The sequence below is a fragment of the Vulpes lagopus genome, chromosome 12, assembly GCF_018345385.1.
Source record: "Vulpes lagopus strain Blue_001 chromosome 12, ASM1834538v1, whole genome shotgun sequence".
Lineage (NCBI taxonomy): Eukaryota > Metazoa > Chordata > Mammalia > Carnivora > Canidae > Vulpes > Vulpes lagopus.
In genome coordinates this window covers 57,438,998-57,454,856 of record NC_054835.1, presented here as the reverse complement: position 1 = coordinate 57,454,856, position 15,859 = coordinate 57,438,998, and the positions used below count along the sequence as shown (strand labels likewise).

General features: G+C 61.3%; 1 protein-coding gene across 3 annotated transcripts in view; it reads left to right on the top strand.

The window, feature by feature from the left end:
- DNAH17 (dynein axonemal heavy chain 17) overlaps window positions 1-15,859 on the top strand; it is a 96,153-nt gene that overhangs the window by 77,607 nt on the left and 2,687 nt on the right. For all 3 annotated transcript variants that reach the window (XM_041724756.1, XM_041724757.1, XM_041724758.1), the window contains 16 exons: window positions 40-162; window positions 1,513-1,717; window positions 2,149-2,313; window positions 2,493-2,633; window positions 2,861-3,031; window positions 4,540-4,662; window positions 5,208-5,401; window positions 7,445-7,593; window positions 8,814-8,941; window positions 9,129-9,356; window positions 10,338-10,529; window positions 13,359-13,538; window positions 13,847-14,029; window positions 14,625-14,807; window positions 15,058-15,201; window positions 15,610-15,835. In XM_041724756.1, coding sequence (XP_041580690.1) covers window positions 40-162; window positions 1,513-1,717; window positions 2,149-2,313; window positions 2,493-2,633; window positions 2,861-3,031; window positions 4,540-4,662; window positions 5,208-5,401; window positions 7,445-7,593; window positions 8,814-8,941; window positions 9,129-9,356; window positions 10,338-10,529; window positions 13,359-13,538; window positions 13,847-14,029; window positions 14,625-14,807; window positions 15,058-15,201; window positions 15,610-15,835 — 2,735 coding nt within the window. The remainder of the gene's footprint in view (window positions 1-39; window positions 163-1,512; window positions 1,718-2,148; window positions 2,314-2,492; window positions 2,634-2,860; window positions 3,032-4,539; window positions 4,663-5,207; window positions 5,402-7,444; window positions 7,594-8,813; window positions 8,942-9,128; window positions 9,357-10,337; window positions 10,530-13,358; window positions 13,539-13,846; window positions 14,030-14,624; window positions 14,808-15,057; window positions 15,202-15,609; window positions 15,836-15,859) is intronic.

The window sequence follows — 15,859 nt, the reverse complement described above, 5'->3', positions numbered from 1 at the left end:
GGGCCCGCGTCCTTACCTGGCCCCACATCATGCGCACAGCTACCTGGACATCATCGAGCAGGCCATTTCTGAAGGGGACACCTTGCTCATCGAGAACATCGGCGAAACCGTGGACCCTGTGCTGGACCCGCTGCTGGGCAGGAACACCATTAAAAAGGGAAAGTGAGTTCCACGTTCCACCTTCGCCGCTTGGCCCGTGTGAACTCGTTCAGGGGCAGGTGTGGCCTCTGCGCAGGGGGGAGGTGCGGGGAGCTTCCCGCTGTCCTGGTGGGCGGCAGGGTCTTTGGCGGAACGCCGGTGCCCAGGGAGAGATGGGAAATAGTGGAGCCGCGCCCCGGTCAGGAAAGCCGCCATCGTGCGAGTGACCCCTGCGGACGGCCTGCCCTCATGGCCAAGCTCCTTCTATTTTCATGCGTTTTCCAGATCTTGAGCCCGTAGCACTATTTTTTTCTTATTCAAGTGAAATCTACATCGCATAAAATTATCTGTTTTAAGGCCAACAATGCGGTGGTACTTGGTGCGTTCACAGTGATGTGCGAGGATCAGCCCATCTAGTCCCCACGACCCCCGCCCACGGCAGCCAGCCCCTGCCGTGCCCCCCAGCTGCCAGCCCCTGGCACTCGCCAGCGTGCCCTCTGCCTCCACGGATCTCCCTGTTCTGCATCCGTACAAGGGAATCGCACGAGCTGTGCCACCTTGCGTCTGGCCGTTTTCCCCAGGCCGTGTGTTCAAGGCCCCTCCGTGCCCCCATGTGTCAGGACCTCGTGGTTCTGAGTCACAGTCCCCTGGACAGATGTGCCTCATCCTGTTTATCCGTTCAGTGGTTGATGCATTGAGCACGTATTGCTTTTCTAATATAAAAAGAGAAGCAAATCAACTTTTAAAACGTAAGCATCAGAGCTGCTGTGACCCCCTGTGAAAGTAGGGGCATGTGCAGGAGCCCAGAACAGGAGAAAATGAACACTTTGACATCTCCACCTCGGAGAAGAGCTTGGCGTGGGCGGTGATGTCTGAGGGGTGAAGTTACAGAGGCCCCAAGAAGTGAGCTTGGCCAGGAAGAGGGGGAGCAGAGCAGGAGCAGAGAGGAGAGATCCCCCCGCAGTGCCGGTGGACCCGGGGTCTGGGCCTGGCTGCCTTCAGATTCTCCCGGGAGCTTCCAGAACGTAGAGCTGTTGTGACCTAGGATGTCAGTGTGTGACGTCCGTGGCTCTGCGGCGGGGCCCAGGCGGTGTTTCTGTCCCGGCTCCCAGGGGAGAAATGATGTGCACTCGGAGCTGGGCACGTGCGACTATAAAGATCAGAACTGAGCAGAGAGAGCACAGGTGCACCTTCTAGAAGGTCCCGGCCACAGGCCAGGGAGGAAGAGCAGAATGAGAAGAGACGCTGTCCCTTCCTGGGGACCAGAGGAGGGTTCAGGGCGGTGCGAGGCCCGGGGGTGGTGGGAGGTGGTCTGCGCTGGTGCTGCTGCCGCCGGAGCCCCTCGAGCCCCTCCCTCCGTCCCCTACCGACCAGGTTCATTAAGATCGGCGACAAGGAGATGGAGTACCACCCCAAGTTCCGCCTCATCCTGCACACCAAGTACTTCAACCCACACTACAAGCCCGAGATGCAAGCCCAGTGCACCTTGATCAACTTCCTGGTCACCAGGGACGGGCTTGAGGACCAACTCCTGGCGGCCGTGGTGGCCAAAGAGCGCCCAGATCTAGAGCAGCTGAAGGTACAGGGGCCTGACATCAGCCCCACGTGGCCCAGGGTGGGCCACTCGGGTGGCTGCGAGCTTCCCCGACACATCTCTCTGACCGTGCCCCAGCCTGTCACACGATCACGTTGTATGCAGTGGAATGAGCCACTCTTCTTCCCCAAATCTACTTCCTCCCAAACCTAATTCCAAACCAAGCAGCCGCTTCCCTGACGGAAGAGGAGCTGGTGGTGCCCAGATGGCCCTGCGGGCACGGTCTTTGCGGCGGGTCCCCGTGCACGGCCACCAGCACACGCGGACTCAGGGCGGTCCCCCCGCCCCGGCCACACGGCTGCCCACTCGTATGAGGCTGGCCCTGTTCTTCCCGTCCCCGCTGGGTCTGGGCTGTGGCAGGGGCACAGAGCCAGCCGACGCCTGACCCCCCTTCCGGCTGTCTGTGCCGCCCGCAGGCAAACCTCACCAAGTCCCAAAATGAATTCAAGATTGTTCTGAAAGAGCTAGAAGACTCCCTGCTGGCCCGTCTGTCAGCCGCGTCGGGGAACTTCCTGGGGGACACGGCCTTAGTAGAGAATCTGGAGACCACCAAGCACACGGCCAGCGAGATTGAGGAGAAGGTGAGAGCCCACCTCCCGGGCCTGCACCCCCCCAGCCCCTGGGGCCCAGACCAGGAACGGGGGGCTCAGGCACCGCGCGGCACGCCGCCGGCCAGCCGACGATCCCACAGACGGGACGAACCCACTGCCCACTGGCGCCGTCCACCTGCTGGTCCCACTCAGGCCCCGTTTGTTTGAAGGTGAAAGAGGCAAAAATCACGGAGGTTAAAATCAACGAGGCCAGAGAGAACTACCGGCCAGCCGCCGAGAGGGCCTCCCTGCTGTACTTCATACTGAACGACCTCAACAAAATCAACCCCATCTATCAGTTCTCGCTCAAGGTGCGGCTCCGGGTCCCGGGCCCCTGGTGTCCACAGAGCCGCGGCCATCGGGAGGACAGGTGGGGTCCAGGCTGCACGGGATCCGCCCTGGGGCCAGCACCCCGGCGAGGGGCCCCTCCCCTGGTGCCCCAGACCCCCACCTGCCACAGAAACAAACTAGAACCCTGGCGGGCAGCCTGGGCGGCCTCACAGTCCAGCCCCCCAAGCCTCCATACGCCGCTCCCCAGGCCTTCAACGTGGTGTTCGAGAAGGCCATCCAGAAGACCACCCCCGCCAAGGAGGTCAAGCAGCGGGTGATGAACCTGACGGACGAGATCACCTACTCCGTCTACATGTACACGGCCCGCGGGCTCTTTGAACGGGACAAGCTCATCTTCCTGGCCCAGGTGGCCTTCCAGGTGGGTCTGGCCTCCCTGCTCCAAGCTCGCAGCCCCGGCGCAGGAGGGCTCGTCCACGAGGCAGGTTCCCAGGTGATGCCCTTCCTGCCGCCGCCGCTGCTGTGGGACGTGCTCGCACCCTAATCTTTAGTTGCCATCAGGCCAGTGTTAAGTGGGAGCCCCTGAAGGGGGGGACCCATTACGGAGAATTTTACAGACACGTCATCCTGTTACGTGTCCGTACTGCCTGGTGGGCAGCCGGTGGTTAACCACCATGGACGCCCAGTGCTAATTCTTAAGGAGATACAGGTACAAAGGAATAAACATTCCTCTCGTTCATACAGACCGGCTGGAATAGTTCAGATTTGTGTTCCATGAAGTAGATGAAACAGCCCCTCCGTGTGGTTCACTCTGTCCTGTAAGCACGGTGGGAAACACCAACTTCTGGAAGGCTGTTTCCATCCAGACTCAAACTACGAGTCAGGATCCAGGTCAAGGGTTTCCCTTATCCGTGAATCCCTGAATGGCAGCCCCTCTGTGAGTTCTCTCCCTGCTGAGAGGGCGTCGGGATATCTCCTTGGTGTTCCCCACCTAGATTTTCAAAGATGTTTTTCTTTTGACCAAAAAAAAAAAAAGAGAGAGAGAGAGAGAGAGAGAAGGAACGGGAATCTGACTCAGGTGAAAGCCTTTGCTCTGCCGCGTGGGTGCCTTTGCACGACGCCCGGGCTCCCCTGCTGTCCACCTGGGACGGAGCGGCCGTGCCGCTTCCCAGGGGCCGAGACCCGGCCTGCTGGACGCCCAGAGAGCTGGTGTGCACGGGTGATGAGGCGACACAGAACGTGACCCAGGAAAAAAAAAAAAAGAACGTGACCCAGAAAGCCCCCCAGGAAATGTAGGTGCCCCAAAGACTAGTGTGCAAACGTTCACAGCAGCTCCGCTCACACCTGCCACAAGGCGGACACGGCCCAAACGTCCACTGGAGGACAAGCGGATAAACAAGACGTGGTCTCTCCACGCAACGGAGCGTTGCCGCTCTGACAGCCGCCAGGGTGTGGATGAACCTCAGAGACACGGGGTGGAAGGAGCCAGACAGGCAAGGCCACATCTGTAGGATTCCCTGGACACGGAACGGGCACAACAGGCAGATCGACAGACGGAGCCAGACCCGGGGCGCCCGCGGTGGGGGGCAGGTCGGGGGGCGCTGCTCAGGGGCTTCCCTCTGGGGGGATGGACACGCTCTGGTTCTAGACAGCGGTGAGGGCTGTGCACATGAAGTTAGCACAATTTCATACTTTAATAGGGCCAACACCGTAAGTGGTCATGCGTATTTTACCACAATTTAAAAACACGGCGACAAACCAAGGTCAATACAAAGTTTCGCCCGGACCCAGGGGGCAGGACAGTGCTTCTCCCGCAGGGTCAGGGGGGAGAGCGCCTCAGCCTCACCCCTCGCTCCTGCCAGGGGCCGTCGGCCGCCCCTCCTCCCCACTGTTGTGGGACGATGCTGAGCGGCCCCCACGGTCCCTCAGGTCTTGTCCATGAAGAAAGAGCTGAACCCGGTCGAGCTGGACTTCCTCCTGCGGTTCCCTTTCAAGGCGGGGGTCCTGTCGCCGGTGGACTTCCTGCAGCACCAGGGATGGGGCGGCATCAAGGTTGGTGTTGGGACCCAACGCTGTGCACGCTCTCCCTGCTGCGGGGGGCCCGGTGCTCAGCCCGGGGAGGTTCACAAGGCCCTACCACCGCCGCCGCACACCCTGCGAACCGGGGAGGCCCCAGAGGGCTCCTGCACTCGCGGGAAACTACTTTCCTGTTCAAACACAAGGGTCACTGGTCATTCCGACCCACACGTGGCCCCAGAGGCTGAGCCACGACAGGCCCCAGGGCGGGTCCAGGGGTCCCTGGGCCACCACCGCCCCCACCTCCTGACCCCGGGCAGTGCAAGTGTCGAGGTAGTTCCTCCCATCTGGGCGCACCCCCGGGCCCTCCGTGTGGGGGCAGAAAGCCCCTGCGATGGGAGCGGCCCCGTCCCCCAGCCCCCTGGAGGACAGCGGGGTCACCTGCCTGCACTAGAGCCTCCACCCGCGGTCCTGGCCCTCAGTGGCGCCGGCAGCTCATTTTAGGGCCAGGCCCAGCGGCCCACCCTCTCCCAGCACCGGGCAGGGGGCGTGGGGGGAGCTGAAAGGCCGCCTGCCCCCAGGCTCTGTCAGAGATGGACGAGTTCAAGAACCTGGACAGCGACATCGAAGGGTCTGCCAAGCGGTGGAAGAAGCTGGTGGAATCGGAAGCCCCGGAGAAGGAAATCTTCCCCAAGGAGTGGAAGAACAAGACGGCCCTGCAGAAGCTGTGCATGGTGAGGTGCATGCGCCCAGACCGCATGACCTACGCCGTCAAGTGAGTGTGGGGGCCTTGGGGGCAGAGGGGGGAGGGAGGGAGGCCCCGCGGGGCTCCCGGTGGGACCCCACCCACAGACACTCGCCGCCCCGTCCTCCCAGGCCCCACTGGCCTGACGGGCAGTGACGGGAAACAGGACGCCCCCGAGCCAAGCTACTTTGCAAAGTGTGGGCACCTGGGGTCCCTCAGGACAAGGCGGGGAGAAAACCGTGGTGCGTCCGACGTTCATGCCCTCAGGGGCTACATTTAAAAGTAAACTTTTTGGCCAAATTCAGCTCATTTGCAAAGAGAATTGTTCTGATTTCTGGAATAATTTCTCTGCCCCTGAAGCCCCCTGCACGATTGGAAAATTAATCACTGCGACCCTTCGGGGCTGCCGTTTCACCAAGGATTCGGAGAACAGCGACACCACCCAACACTGCAGGTCCCCGCGGGTGACGTCTGAGGTTCCTCGCCACCCTCTCCTGGACTGGATGTGGTTTCCCTCCTCCTGACCCGGGGCCGACTCGGGAGGACGGGGACACCACGGGAAGGCAGACGAGGCAGACAAGGAACCAAGCCCAGTGCCCGTTCTCGGACACGATGTGGGATCTTAGCCTTTTCTTGGTCCTAGCGGCCCCGCCAGACGCCTGCATCCCTAACGGAACTCCCCTCTGACGACGCAGAGGCCCAGTTGTTCGCAGACGAGTCTGTTTTGCTGTTTGGTGGTGGGTCACGGGCAGGGCAGCAGGAGGTGGAGGGAGGAGCCTCATGCCGGAGGAAGTCTGGACAAAGTTTGGGAAAGGCCAAAGGAAGGACGCCTGGCCACCACGGCAGGGAAGTCACCCCCGGGGGGAGCGGAGTGCGGTCAGGGGTCTGGGCCAGGGCCCCCAGCACACTGTGGTGCGTCCCCTCAGCCCCCATGGGTGAAGGCACACGGATGCCCCAATGGAAGTACTCCAGACTGCGAGAGCCTCAGTGAGCTTGCAGGGGCCTGGGCGACCCCAAACCGCGCTCCGGGACATTTTCTGTAGTGTCAGGAAAGGCTGCTTTCCCTTGCTAATGCCCTAGGGGCCGTGCAGCTTAAAATCCAGGAAATCCAAAGCCACCGTGAATGATATAACAGCAAACGTGTACCTAGGGCACACTATGTGCTGGAAGGACCCAAGGGTCCCCTGGCGTGGGGCGTGCTCACCTGGAATGCCCTGGGTTGGGGTCCCCTTGAGGCTTGTTCCCTCCCAGGTGACCTGGGAGCCTCTCCCCTGCTCACATGGAGGCCTCGCAGGGCCCAGCAGGGACAGAGGGCACTCGCTGCACAGACCACCAAGGCGGGAAGCACCTGCTCCCCCCGCACACCCTTCCCTGGCAAAGAGGAAAGACCCCGAAAAGACGGCCTTCGGGCCTGAGACTTGCTTTGCTTGAGAAAATCCACCAAGAGGGGCACACGGCTGGCTTGGCCAGAGGAGCATGTAACTTGATCTCAGGGGGCATGAGTCTGAGCCCCACATTGTGTGTAGAGATTACTTAGAAATAAAATCTTTAAGGGGAGCCTGGGTGGCAGAGTTGGTTAAGCGTCTCTTGATTTCGGCTCACGTCACGATCTCAGGGTCATGAGAGGCCTGCGTCAGGCTCTGCACTCAGTGGGGAGTCTGCTTGGGATTCTCTCTCCCTCTCTCGCTGAGCTTCCCCACCCCCCCCCCCCGCTTGCATGTGTGCTATCTCCCTCTCTCTAAAATTAATAAATCTTGGGACGCTAGGGTGGCTCAGTGGTTGAATGTCTGCCTTTGGCTCAGGGCATGATCTCCCACCCTGGGATTGAGTCCTGCATCAGGCTCCCTGTGGGAACCTGCCTCTCCCTCTGCCTCTTTTGTGTCTCTTATGAATAAAAATCTTTAAAAAAATAAATAAAATTAATAAATCTTTAAAAAATAAAATAAATAAAATATTAAAAAATATAATAAGTAAAAGAAAAGAAAGCCCATCAAGGAAAGGGCCCTTCCCCCTGGGGTCCCAGCCCACCGTGTCTCCCTTGCCTTCGGGTCTAATCAAGCGCATCTCCCTCAGGAACTTCGTGGAGGAGAAGATGGGCAGCAAGTTCGTGGAGGGTCGGAGCGTCGAGTTCTCCAAGTCCTACGAGGAGAGCAGCCCCTCTACTCCAATCTTCTTCATCCTTTCCCCGGGCGTTGACCCCCTGAAGGACGTGGAAGCCCTGGGTAAGTGTCGCCGGCCAGGCAGGGCTCAGAAAGGAGCAGCCACAGCACCGCTAGCCGGGGAGTGCACCTCAGAGCCCCAGTGGGGTGCCCTACACACCCGCTAGGACAGCTCTTGGCAGAAGCACTGAAACTGGTGAGCACGGGAGGGGTAAGCAGAAACCAGAGTCCTCGGCGTTGCCCGCAGGCCCGGGAGAGGGCGCCATGCGTGGAAGGCAGGACGTCACCTTGTGACCCAGCAATCCCACAGCTGGTAGCATCCCAAGAATGCAAACAGGGGTTACTTTTTTTTTTTTTTTAAGATTTTATTCATTTATTCATGAGAGACACAGAGAGTGAGGCAGAGAGAGAGACAGGCAGAGGGAGAAGCAGGCTTTCTGCGGGGAGCCTGATGCAGGACTCGATCCCAGGATTGCAGGATCATGCCCTAAGCCGAAGGCAGACACTCAACCTCTGAGCCCCCCCGGGCACCCCGTAAACAGGTGTTCAAGAGCGTCCTTCACAGGGCTGTCCACTGACAATAGCCAAAAGGCAGATAAAAGCCAATGTCCATCAACTGGTGAGTGGCTAATCCCACCGTGGTAGAGCCACGCGATGGGACGGTGCCCGGACATCAGAATAAGGTGCCCACACAAACGGCCACATAGGCAGCCCAGAAAACACTGTGCTGAGAGGGATCCCAGCCAAACACAAAGGCCCCACGGTACACGGGTCCGTGTATCTGGAACACCCAGAGGTGAATCCTTAGACACAGAGCAGGTGGCCAGGGGCCACAGGGAGACGCTGGGGCGGGGCATCCTGCTGGGGTGATGAGAAAGTGCTGGAACCAACGTGGTCCATGTGTTAAATGTCATTGAACTGAACACTTTAAGACGGGTTTTATTTTTTTTTTAATTTTTATTTATTTATGATAGTCACAGAGAGAGAGAGAGAGAGAGAGAGAAAGAGAGAGAGAGGCAGAGGGAGAAGCAGGCTCCATGCACCGAGAGCCCGATGTGGGATTCGATCCCGGGTCTCCAGGATCGCGCCCTGGGCCAAAGGCAGGCACCAAACCACTGCGCCACCCAGGGATCCCCTAAGACGGGTTTTAAATTGGCAGATTTGATGTTACGTGTTTTTTACCACAATACCAAACAAAGTGGGGGACGGGGGGGATCCCCCGGGTGGAGGGCCGAGCCACGGCCTCTGTCAGCAGCCCCACACTCTTCTGTTCTTTCCTTCAGGAAAAAAGCTGGGATTTACCATAGACAACGGGAAACTGCACAACGTGTCCCTGGGGCAGGGGCAGGAGGTGGTGGCCGAGGACGCTCTGGACATGGCTGCGGAGATGGGACACTGGGTCATTCTGCAGGTGCGGGGGACAGGCCTGCAGGCTGGAGGTCTGGGATTCACTGAGCAGAACTGACTCCCAGGCTGCAGTGGCTCGGTGGCAGCGCTCCCGGGGAGGGGCGGAGAGCGGGCACTGCCCGGAGCCCTGCCGGGGACGCCGCCGGGGAGGGGAGGGACATGCGGGCGCTAAGCCCCGGCCTTGGCCACAGAACATCCACCTGGTGGCGCGGTGGCTGGGCACCCTGGACAAGAAGGTGGAGCGCTACAGCCTGGGCAGCCACGAGGACTACCGCGTGTTCATCAGCGCCGAGCCTGCCCCCAGCCCCGAGTCCCACATCATCCCCCAGGGCATCCTGGAAAACGCCATCAAAATCACCAATGAGCCGCCCACGGGCATGCACGCCAACCTGCACAAGGCTCTGGACCTCTTCACCCAGGTGAGGCGGCCTCCCCCTCTGGGCCCGTGTCCCTGGGGAGGCCCCCGGGCCGACGCCCTCGGGTCACAGACAAAGAGACCCTCGGGGCCCGCACTGCCGGGAGCAGGCTCTGAACCCCGAGGACGGCTCCACGCTGGTCCTCGCCGCTCCGTGCCACCCGCAGCGCACGCACGAACACCCCTCGCGACACAGAGTCCGCGTGTCCCTGGAAGCCTGAGGCACGCAGTATGAAATGTGCTCGAGTTAGAGCTTTAAAAACACAAGTGCGTATTTTTAATCCATTTCACGACCTGCGAGTCCACACAGGTAAATGCAGTGCGGGTCCTGGGTTAGTGGGAGCCCCGCAGGAAGGGGCCCGGCTCTGGGGAGTGCTGTGGACGGGGCTGTAGTGCCTCCTCCCAGGGGGGCCCCTCTCTGGCAGCGCCCTGTGGGCCCCCACCTCCTTCAGGGGGGCAGCTCCCGAGGCCCACGCCTCGCTCCCCGTCACACCACCACCTTGCGCGCTGTCCCCTGGGCGGCCCTGACCCTCCTGCAAGCTCCCAGCATCTACCTTCGTTCTCTCGGCATCTGATCTGTTCTGCACCAGAACCTTCTGGTGCACACAGGTACGTCCCAAGGGGAGTCTACAGCCTCTTAAAGGAAGACACCCACCCTGTCTGAGGACACCTACAAAGACCTGGTTACGGAGCACGTTGGCCAAGAACGCACAGCTCGCCACGGCTCCTAGAGAGTCTGGGCTACTGTCCGGGTGCTCGCTGCGAGGAGCGCTGACCACTGCCGAGGGACAGCACTTCTCGTTTAGGAAATCCCGGGATGTCCTGTGCTTGGGAATATTTTAACAATAGAACTGCGTTTTCTGAAATAAGTCAGGACCAGAGAGCACTCTCTCCCCTGCCCCGGGGCCGCCCCCTCGCCCCTCCTGCCCCCAGCAAGGCAGCTGGCAGGGGCGGGACGCGGGTCCCAGCCTGTGCCCTCCCGCAGGACACCCTGGAGATGTGCAGCAAGGAGACTGAGTTCAAGTGCATCCTCTTCGCCCTGTGCTACTTCCATGCCGTGGTGGCCGAGAGGCGCAAGTTTGGGGCTCAGGGCTGGAACAGGTCGTACCCGTTCAACAATGGGGACCTCACCATCTCCATCAACGTGCTCTACAACTACCTGGAGGCCAACACCAAGGTAGGGTGCCTGTGCCCGGCAGGGTCCTCCGCCCACGCGTCCGCCCCCGACAACACCTCGTGCTTAGGAAGCACACAGGAGTCCTAGGCCCAGGAAAACCCAAAAGCAAGAGGCCCCGAGACCTCCAGCAGGCTGATATAACGACTGTTCCCTCTCGGAATCTGACTCCCAGAGAGCCTAGGGCAGACACAGCCCCACCACTGTGACCCCCCGGGCGGCCCATGAGCCTCTGCTCCTCCTCACTGGGCCCTGAATCCGCAGTGACAGGACGGCGGCACGGCACCTGTGACACCCGATGGGGCGGGTGGCGGGAGGGCCAGTCAGCGAGACCAGGCAGCACCACGGTCGCCAACGGTGCTGGGGCCAGGGCCCTGGGCTTGAAGCCCAGCTCTGCCTATCACTAGCTGAGACCTCCCGGACACCTGGCCTCAAGTTTTGGGGTCCAGGTGAGGAAAGTGCCCTGCTAGGCCTAGGGCTGCTGGTCTCAGGACACCCACCTGTTTCCTGCGCTGCCCTAAAAAGTTCAAGAGCTGGGCGGAGGCGAGAGAGACCTGGGCTGGTGAGCACAGCCCTGCCCACCCACCCCTCCCTGGCCCTCCCTGCAGGCGGCCGAGAAGGCCTGCCGACCCCTGAGGACCAACCCCACCACTCCCTGGGCCCCCAACGCACTGCCGTCACCCAACTCTGAGCCCGGCACATGGTTCACAGGCTCAGTTCCCCCCAGAGGAGGCAGGAGGGCAGAAGGACCAGCGGGCAGCTATCCTGGGGAAGGGGCGCTGGTGTCCACCTGCAGGTGGGAGGACGGAGGGCAGGTGGGGGGGTCCACTCCCCCATCCCCGAGAACAGATGCCGAGGAGCAGCCGTGAAGAGACTTTTCTGGGGAGATTCGTGTGGGACAGTCGTGCTAGAGCTTTTTGAAGACATTTATTCAGACGCTCACCCACTGTCCACATACACAAGCCCAGGTCGGTGGGAAACTGCTTGAGAACGCAGAGCGTGAGCTTCAGCGACCGGCAGGACAGGAGTAAATGACACACACGGGTCCTGCGAGCAGGGACCCCGCCTCCGTCCGAGCTCACGGCCTCAACCACATAAGTAACCGCCTGTGAGGACATGGTCCACGTCCCATGGTTCTGTCCCTCCAACTGAGGGGTCGCCCAGAGCTCCCCACACCCAAGCACAGACCCGACTCAGGCAACTCTCGGGGGGAGGCCCGCTGCCCGGTCCCTGACGAGCGCTCCGGGACTCTGTCAGCACCTGCCTGTCAGCACCACGGCCCCCGCCCCGCAGGGAAGGGAGGGAAGGACGGCCCCGGGGCCAGAGGGGCCTGTGCCCAGCCCGCCTCTCCGAGGAAGTGAGCCGTCCCCGAAGCAAACAGGTAAAATGCAGAAAAAGCAGCTCAGCACGTACCCAGGACAACCAGGCAGAGACAGAGTTTAAGTCACAAAATTAGGGATCCCTGGGTGGCGCAGCGGTTTGGCGCCTGCCTTTGGCCCAGGGCGCGATTCTGGAGACCCGGGATCGAATCCCACGTCGGGCTCCCGGTGCATGGAGCCTGCTTCTCCCTCTGCCTGTGTCTCTGCCTCTCTCTCTCTCTCTGTGACTATCATAAATTAAAAAAATAATAATAATAATAAGTCACAAAATGACAATTTAGGGAATATTAACATTTTTTTTTTAATTTTTATTTATTTTTGATAGTCACAGAGAGAGAGAGAGAGAGAGGCAGAGACATAGGCAGAGGGAGAAGCAGGCTCCATGCACCGGGAGCCTGATGTGGGATTCGATCCGGGGTCTCCAGGATCGCGCCCTGGGCCAAAGGCAAGCGCCAAACCACTGCGCCACCCAGGGATCCCAGGGAATATTAACATTTTGAGCAAAATTCAAGAGACCAAATGAGGCAGCTGCTAAATGCCCAAGTTCATTCCTCAATAAACGGCGTCAGGAGGCCACCGGCCTGCACCGCCCAGGGCAGGAGCAGGACCAGCCACGCATGCACAGCGTCCAAACTGCATAAGCTACGTGCCAGACTGCGAGAGCTCGGTGCAGACGAAGAAAGAAATACCTTACTAATGCGTTGTACGCCGACCATCTGTTGAAACACCCTTACCCTCCCAAATTTGAAATTCCACGGGTGACTGCCGTGTGTGGCTCCCGCGGGGCGGCCCACCCGACCCGTGAGCGGGCTCCAGACGGTGGTGGTGGAGAGCCGAGGGCCCGGCTGGGCGCGATGTCAGGTGGCTGCGCTCCGGGCGCCCACGATGCTGCCCGTGCCACACGGCCCTGCAGGCGCGCAGCTGCACGGAGCTGCTGGGAACCGGGCAACAAGCAAGGAGACGCGGAGCCAGGCAAGCTCAGCGGGACCAGAAGATCAGCCCACTGGATGGAGACATCGTGAAGGTGTGACCTGCGGGACTCAGCGGCCAACAGAAATGGTGGCCGACCGTCAACACCCAGTCTCCGTGGAGTGAAAGGGCTTTGGCCAGGCGGCTGGCGCAGTCACGGGTGACTGCTCGCTTCCGAGCAGGGATGACAGGAGGCCCACGCAAGGGAGCTAACGGGGACTGCAGGGTGGGCCTGGAGGTCCCACTCCCAGTCCTAGCAGAGGCCAGGCTGCAGGTGAAGGGGAGCAGGGGGCGGCCCTCGCCAGAGGAGCCAGAGGCAGGAGACCGCCAAGGAGGCTCCAGCTGCCGAGTAGGACGCTGGCGGATGGGGGAGGAAGGCGAGCCTTGGACAGTGGGCCAGGCGGCAGCTGGGGTGACAGCTGACCATGGGTTCTTAGACCCCGAAGGGGTGGGGGCACTTCTAACCACTTCCGTCCGTCCTTAGGTGCCCTGGGACGACCTCCGCTACCTGTTTGGAGAAATCATGTACGGCGGCCACATCACGGATGACTGGGACCGCCGGCTCTGCAGGACGTACTTGGGAGAGTACGTCCGGGCAGAGATGCTGGAGGGCGAGATCCTGCTGGCCCCGGGCTTTCAGATCCCCCCCAACCTGGATTACAAGGTGAGGGGGGTTCTCGGGGACAGGAGCTCATCCTGCAGCTCCAGGGCCAGTCTGGCGTCACAGAGGATGGGTAACCAAGCAAGAGGCCAGCAAAATGAGAGGCGGTCAGAACAGCCTCTGGGGAGGAGGCGTGGGGACCTTCGCATGGCCGGGGGGCAGCCAGCGAGGGGCTTAGAGAACTAGTGGGGGTCGAACAGAGGGCAAGACGTGGACGGGACACTCCGGTCAGAAATGCTTCAGGACAGTAGACACGGGTTCCCGCGTGCACAGCTCCACCGGCAGCCTGCTCACCGGCCACCCCTTTGCAGGGCTACCACGAGTACATCGACGAGAACCTGCCCCCCGAGAGTCCCTACCTGTACGGCCTGCACCCCAACGCAGAGATTGGCTTCCTGACAGTCACGTCAGAGAAGCTGTTCCGTACTGTCCTGGAAATGCAGCCCAAAGAGACCGACTCGGGAGCGGGCACCGGCGTATCTCGAGAGGAAAAGGCAGGAGCTCTAATCCCCAGCCCGGGGCAGGCAGAGGGTGGGGCCCAGGACCCCCAGAAACCGGGGGCAGCCCCACAGCCTAGACCATCAGAACAGTCCCTCCCCATGAGCCTGAAGACCACAGAGGGCTCGTCCAAGCAGAAAAACTCTAGTGCAGAGCTTTTAATCCGTCCTCACGGTCTGGGTTCCTGTGCGATCTCGTGAGCCATGAACACCTCGTGGCAGGTCAGGACATTCTGGACAAGTTCACAGCCAGCTGGGTATTGGGCTCACCGAAAAAGACCCTCAGGGCTGGGAGGCCTCGGGACCCTTTCTTGGTCTAAGGACTGAAACCCATGCACCCGGGAATGTCTGAGGGTGCCAGGCTGGGCGGGCGGCAGCTGCCATGGCCTCAGTCCCACGGCCTTGGCGACAGGACCAGGATAGTCACAGCCTGTTGGGCAAGATCCCCTCCTCTTGCCAGACACGTGGCCACACCTCCCTGACCCTGATTCTCAGTGACTCCACTGCCCTCTGCTCCGGGAGCCCTTGCCGTGGACGGCTGGGTGGTGGGCAGTGCGGGCGGTGACACAGACTCTTGGGGACTGATGTCCAGGTGAAAGCCGTGCTGGAGGAGATCCTGGAGAAGGTCCCGGAGATGTTCAACATGGCTGAGATCATGGCCAAGGCGGCCGAGAAGACCCCCTATGTGGTGGTGGCCTTCCAGGAGTGCGAGAGAATGAACATCCTGACCAACGAGATGCGCCGCTCGCTGAAGGAGCTAAGCCTGGGGCTGAAGGTGACAGCACGCAGGTCACTCAGGACCCAGGGACATGGTGGAGGGGGCGAGCGGGCTGCTGCAAGCTGACCCCCCACCTCAGCTGGGTCCTGGGCGCCGTGGGACTGCCTCCCCCTCTGGGTTCCCTGGTCGGAGGGCGCACCCCCAGGCTCTGTCAGCCTCCTCTCGACCTCCAACGGCGTGGACGGGGTGGGAGAAAGCAGGCGCAGGGCACTGCCTGGGCCCCCAGCGCCCCCTCCGTGTCTCTTAGGGAGAGCTGACCATCACGACCGACATGGAAGACCTGTCCATGGCGCTGTTCTACGACACCGTGCCCGACCCGTGGGTGGCCCGGGCCTACCCCTCCATGATGGGCCTGGCGGCCTGGTACGCGGACCTGCTACTCCGCATCAGGGTAAGGACGGTCTCCCCAGGCGTCACAGCAGATGCCCTCCCAACCCCCGGGGCCGGCAGGACCACGGTGGTGAAGAGGGAACGTGTGTCCCCCCCACCAGCCTGGCCTTTGTCAGAGCAGGGCCGGAAGGGCTGGCCCACGCCACACAGACGCCCGGCAATGCAGGCGCTTCCTGCAGGAGGGAGGAAAGGGCGGCGGAGGCGGGAGCAGTTTCCATCACCGACAGGCCCTCTCAGCTGGAGCCCGAAGCGCCGGGGCGCCCGTCAGGGGAGCGGCCTGGTCACAGCCTCCTCTGGGCCCCCGAGTCCTTGTGCCCTAGTGTGAGGCCCTCTCGAGGCCCTCCCCTCCCCATCCCCTCATTCATGGAGTGGGTGGGTACCAGGCTCTGCTGAGGCGCGTTTCCACCAGGAGCTCGAGGCCTGGACGACGGACTTCGCCCTGCCCACCACCGTGTGGCTGGCCGGCTTCTTCAACCCCCAGTCCTTCCTCACGGCCATCATGCAGTCCATGGCCAGGAAGAACGAGTGGCCACTGGACAAAATGTGTCTGTCTGTGGAAGTGACCAAAAAGAACCGGGAGGACATGACGGCACCGCCCCGAGAGGGCTCCTATGTATACGGGCTCTTCATGGAAGGTAACGACGGTGCCGGTCTGAGAA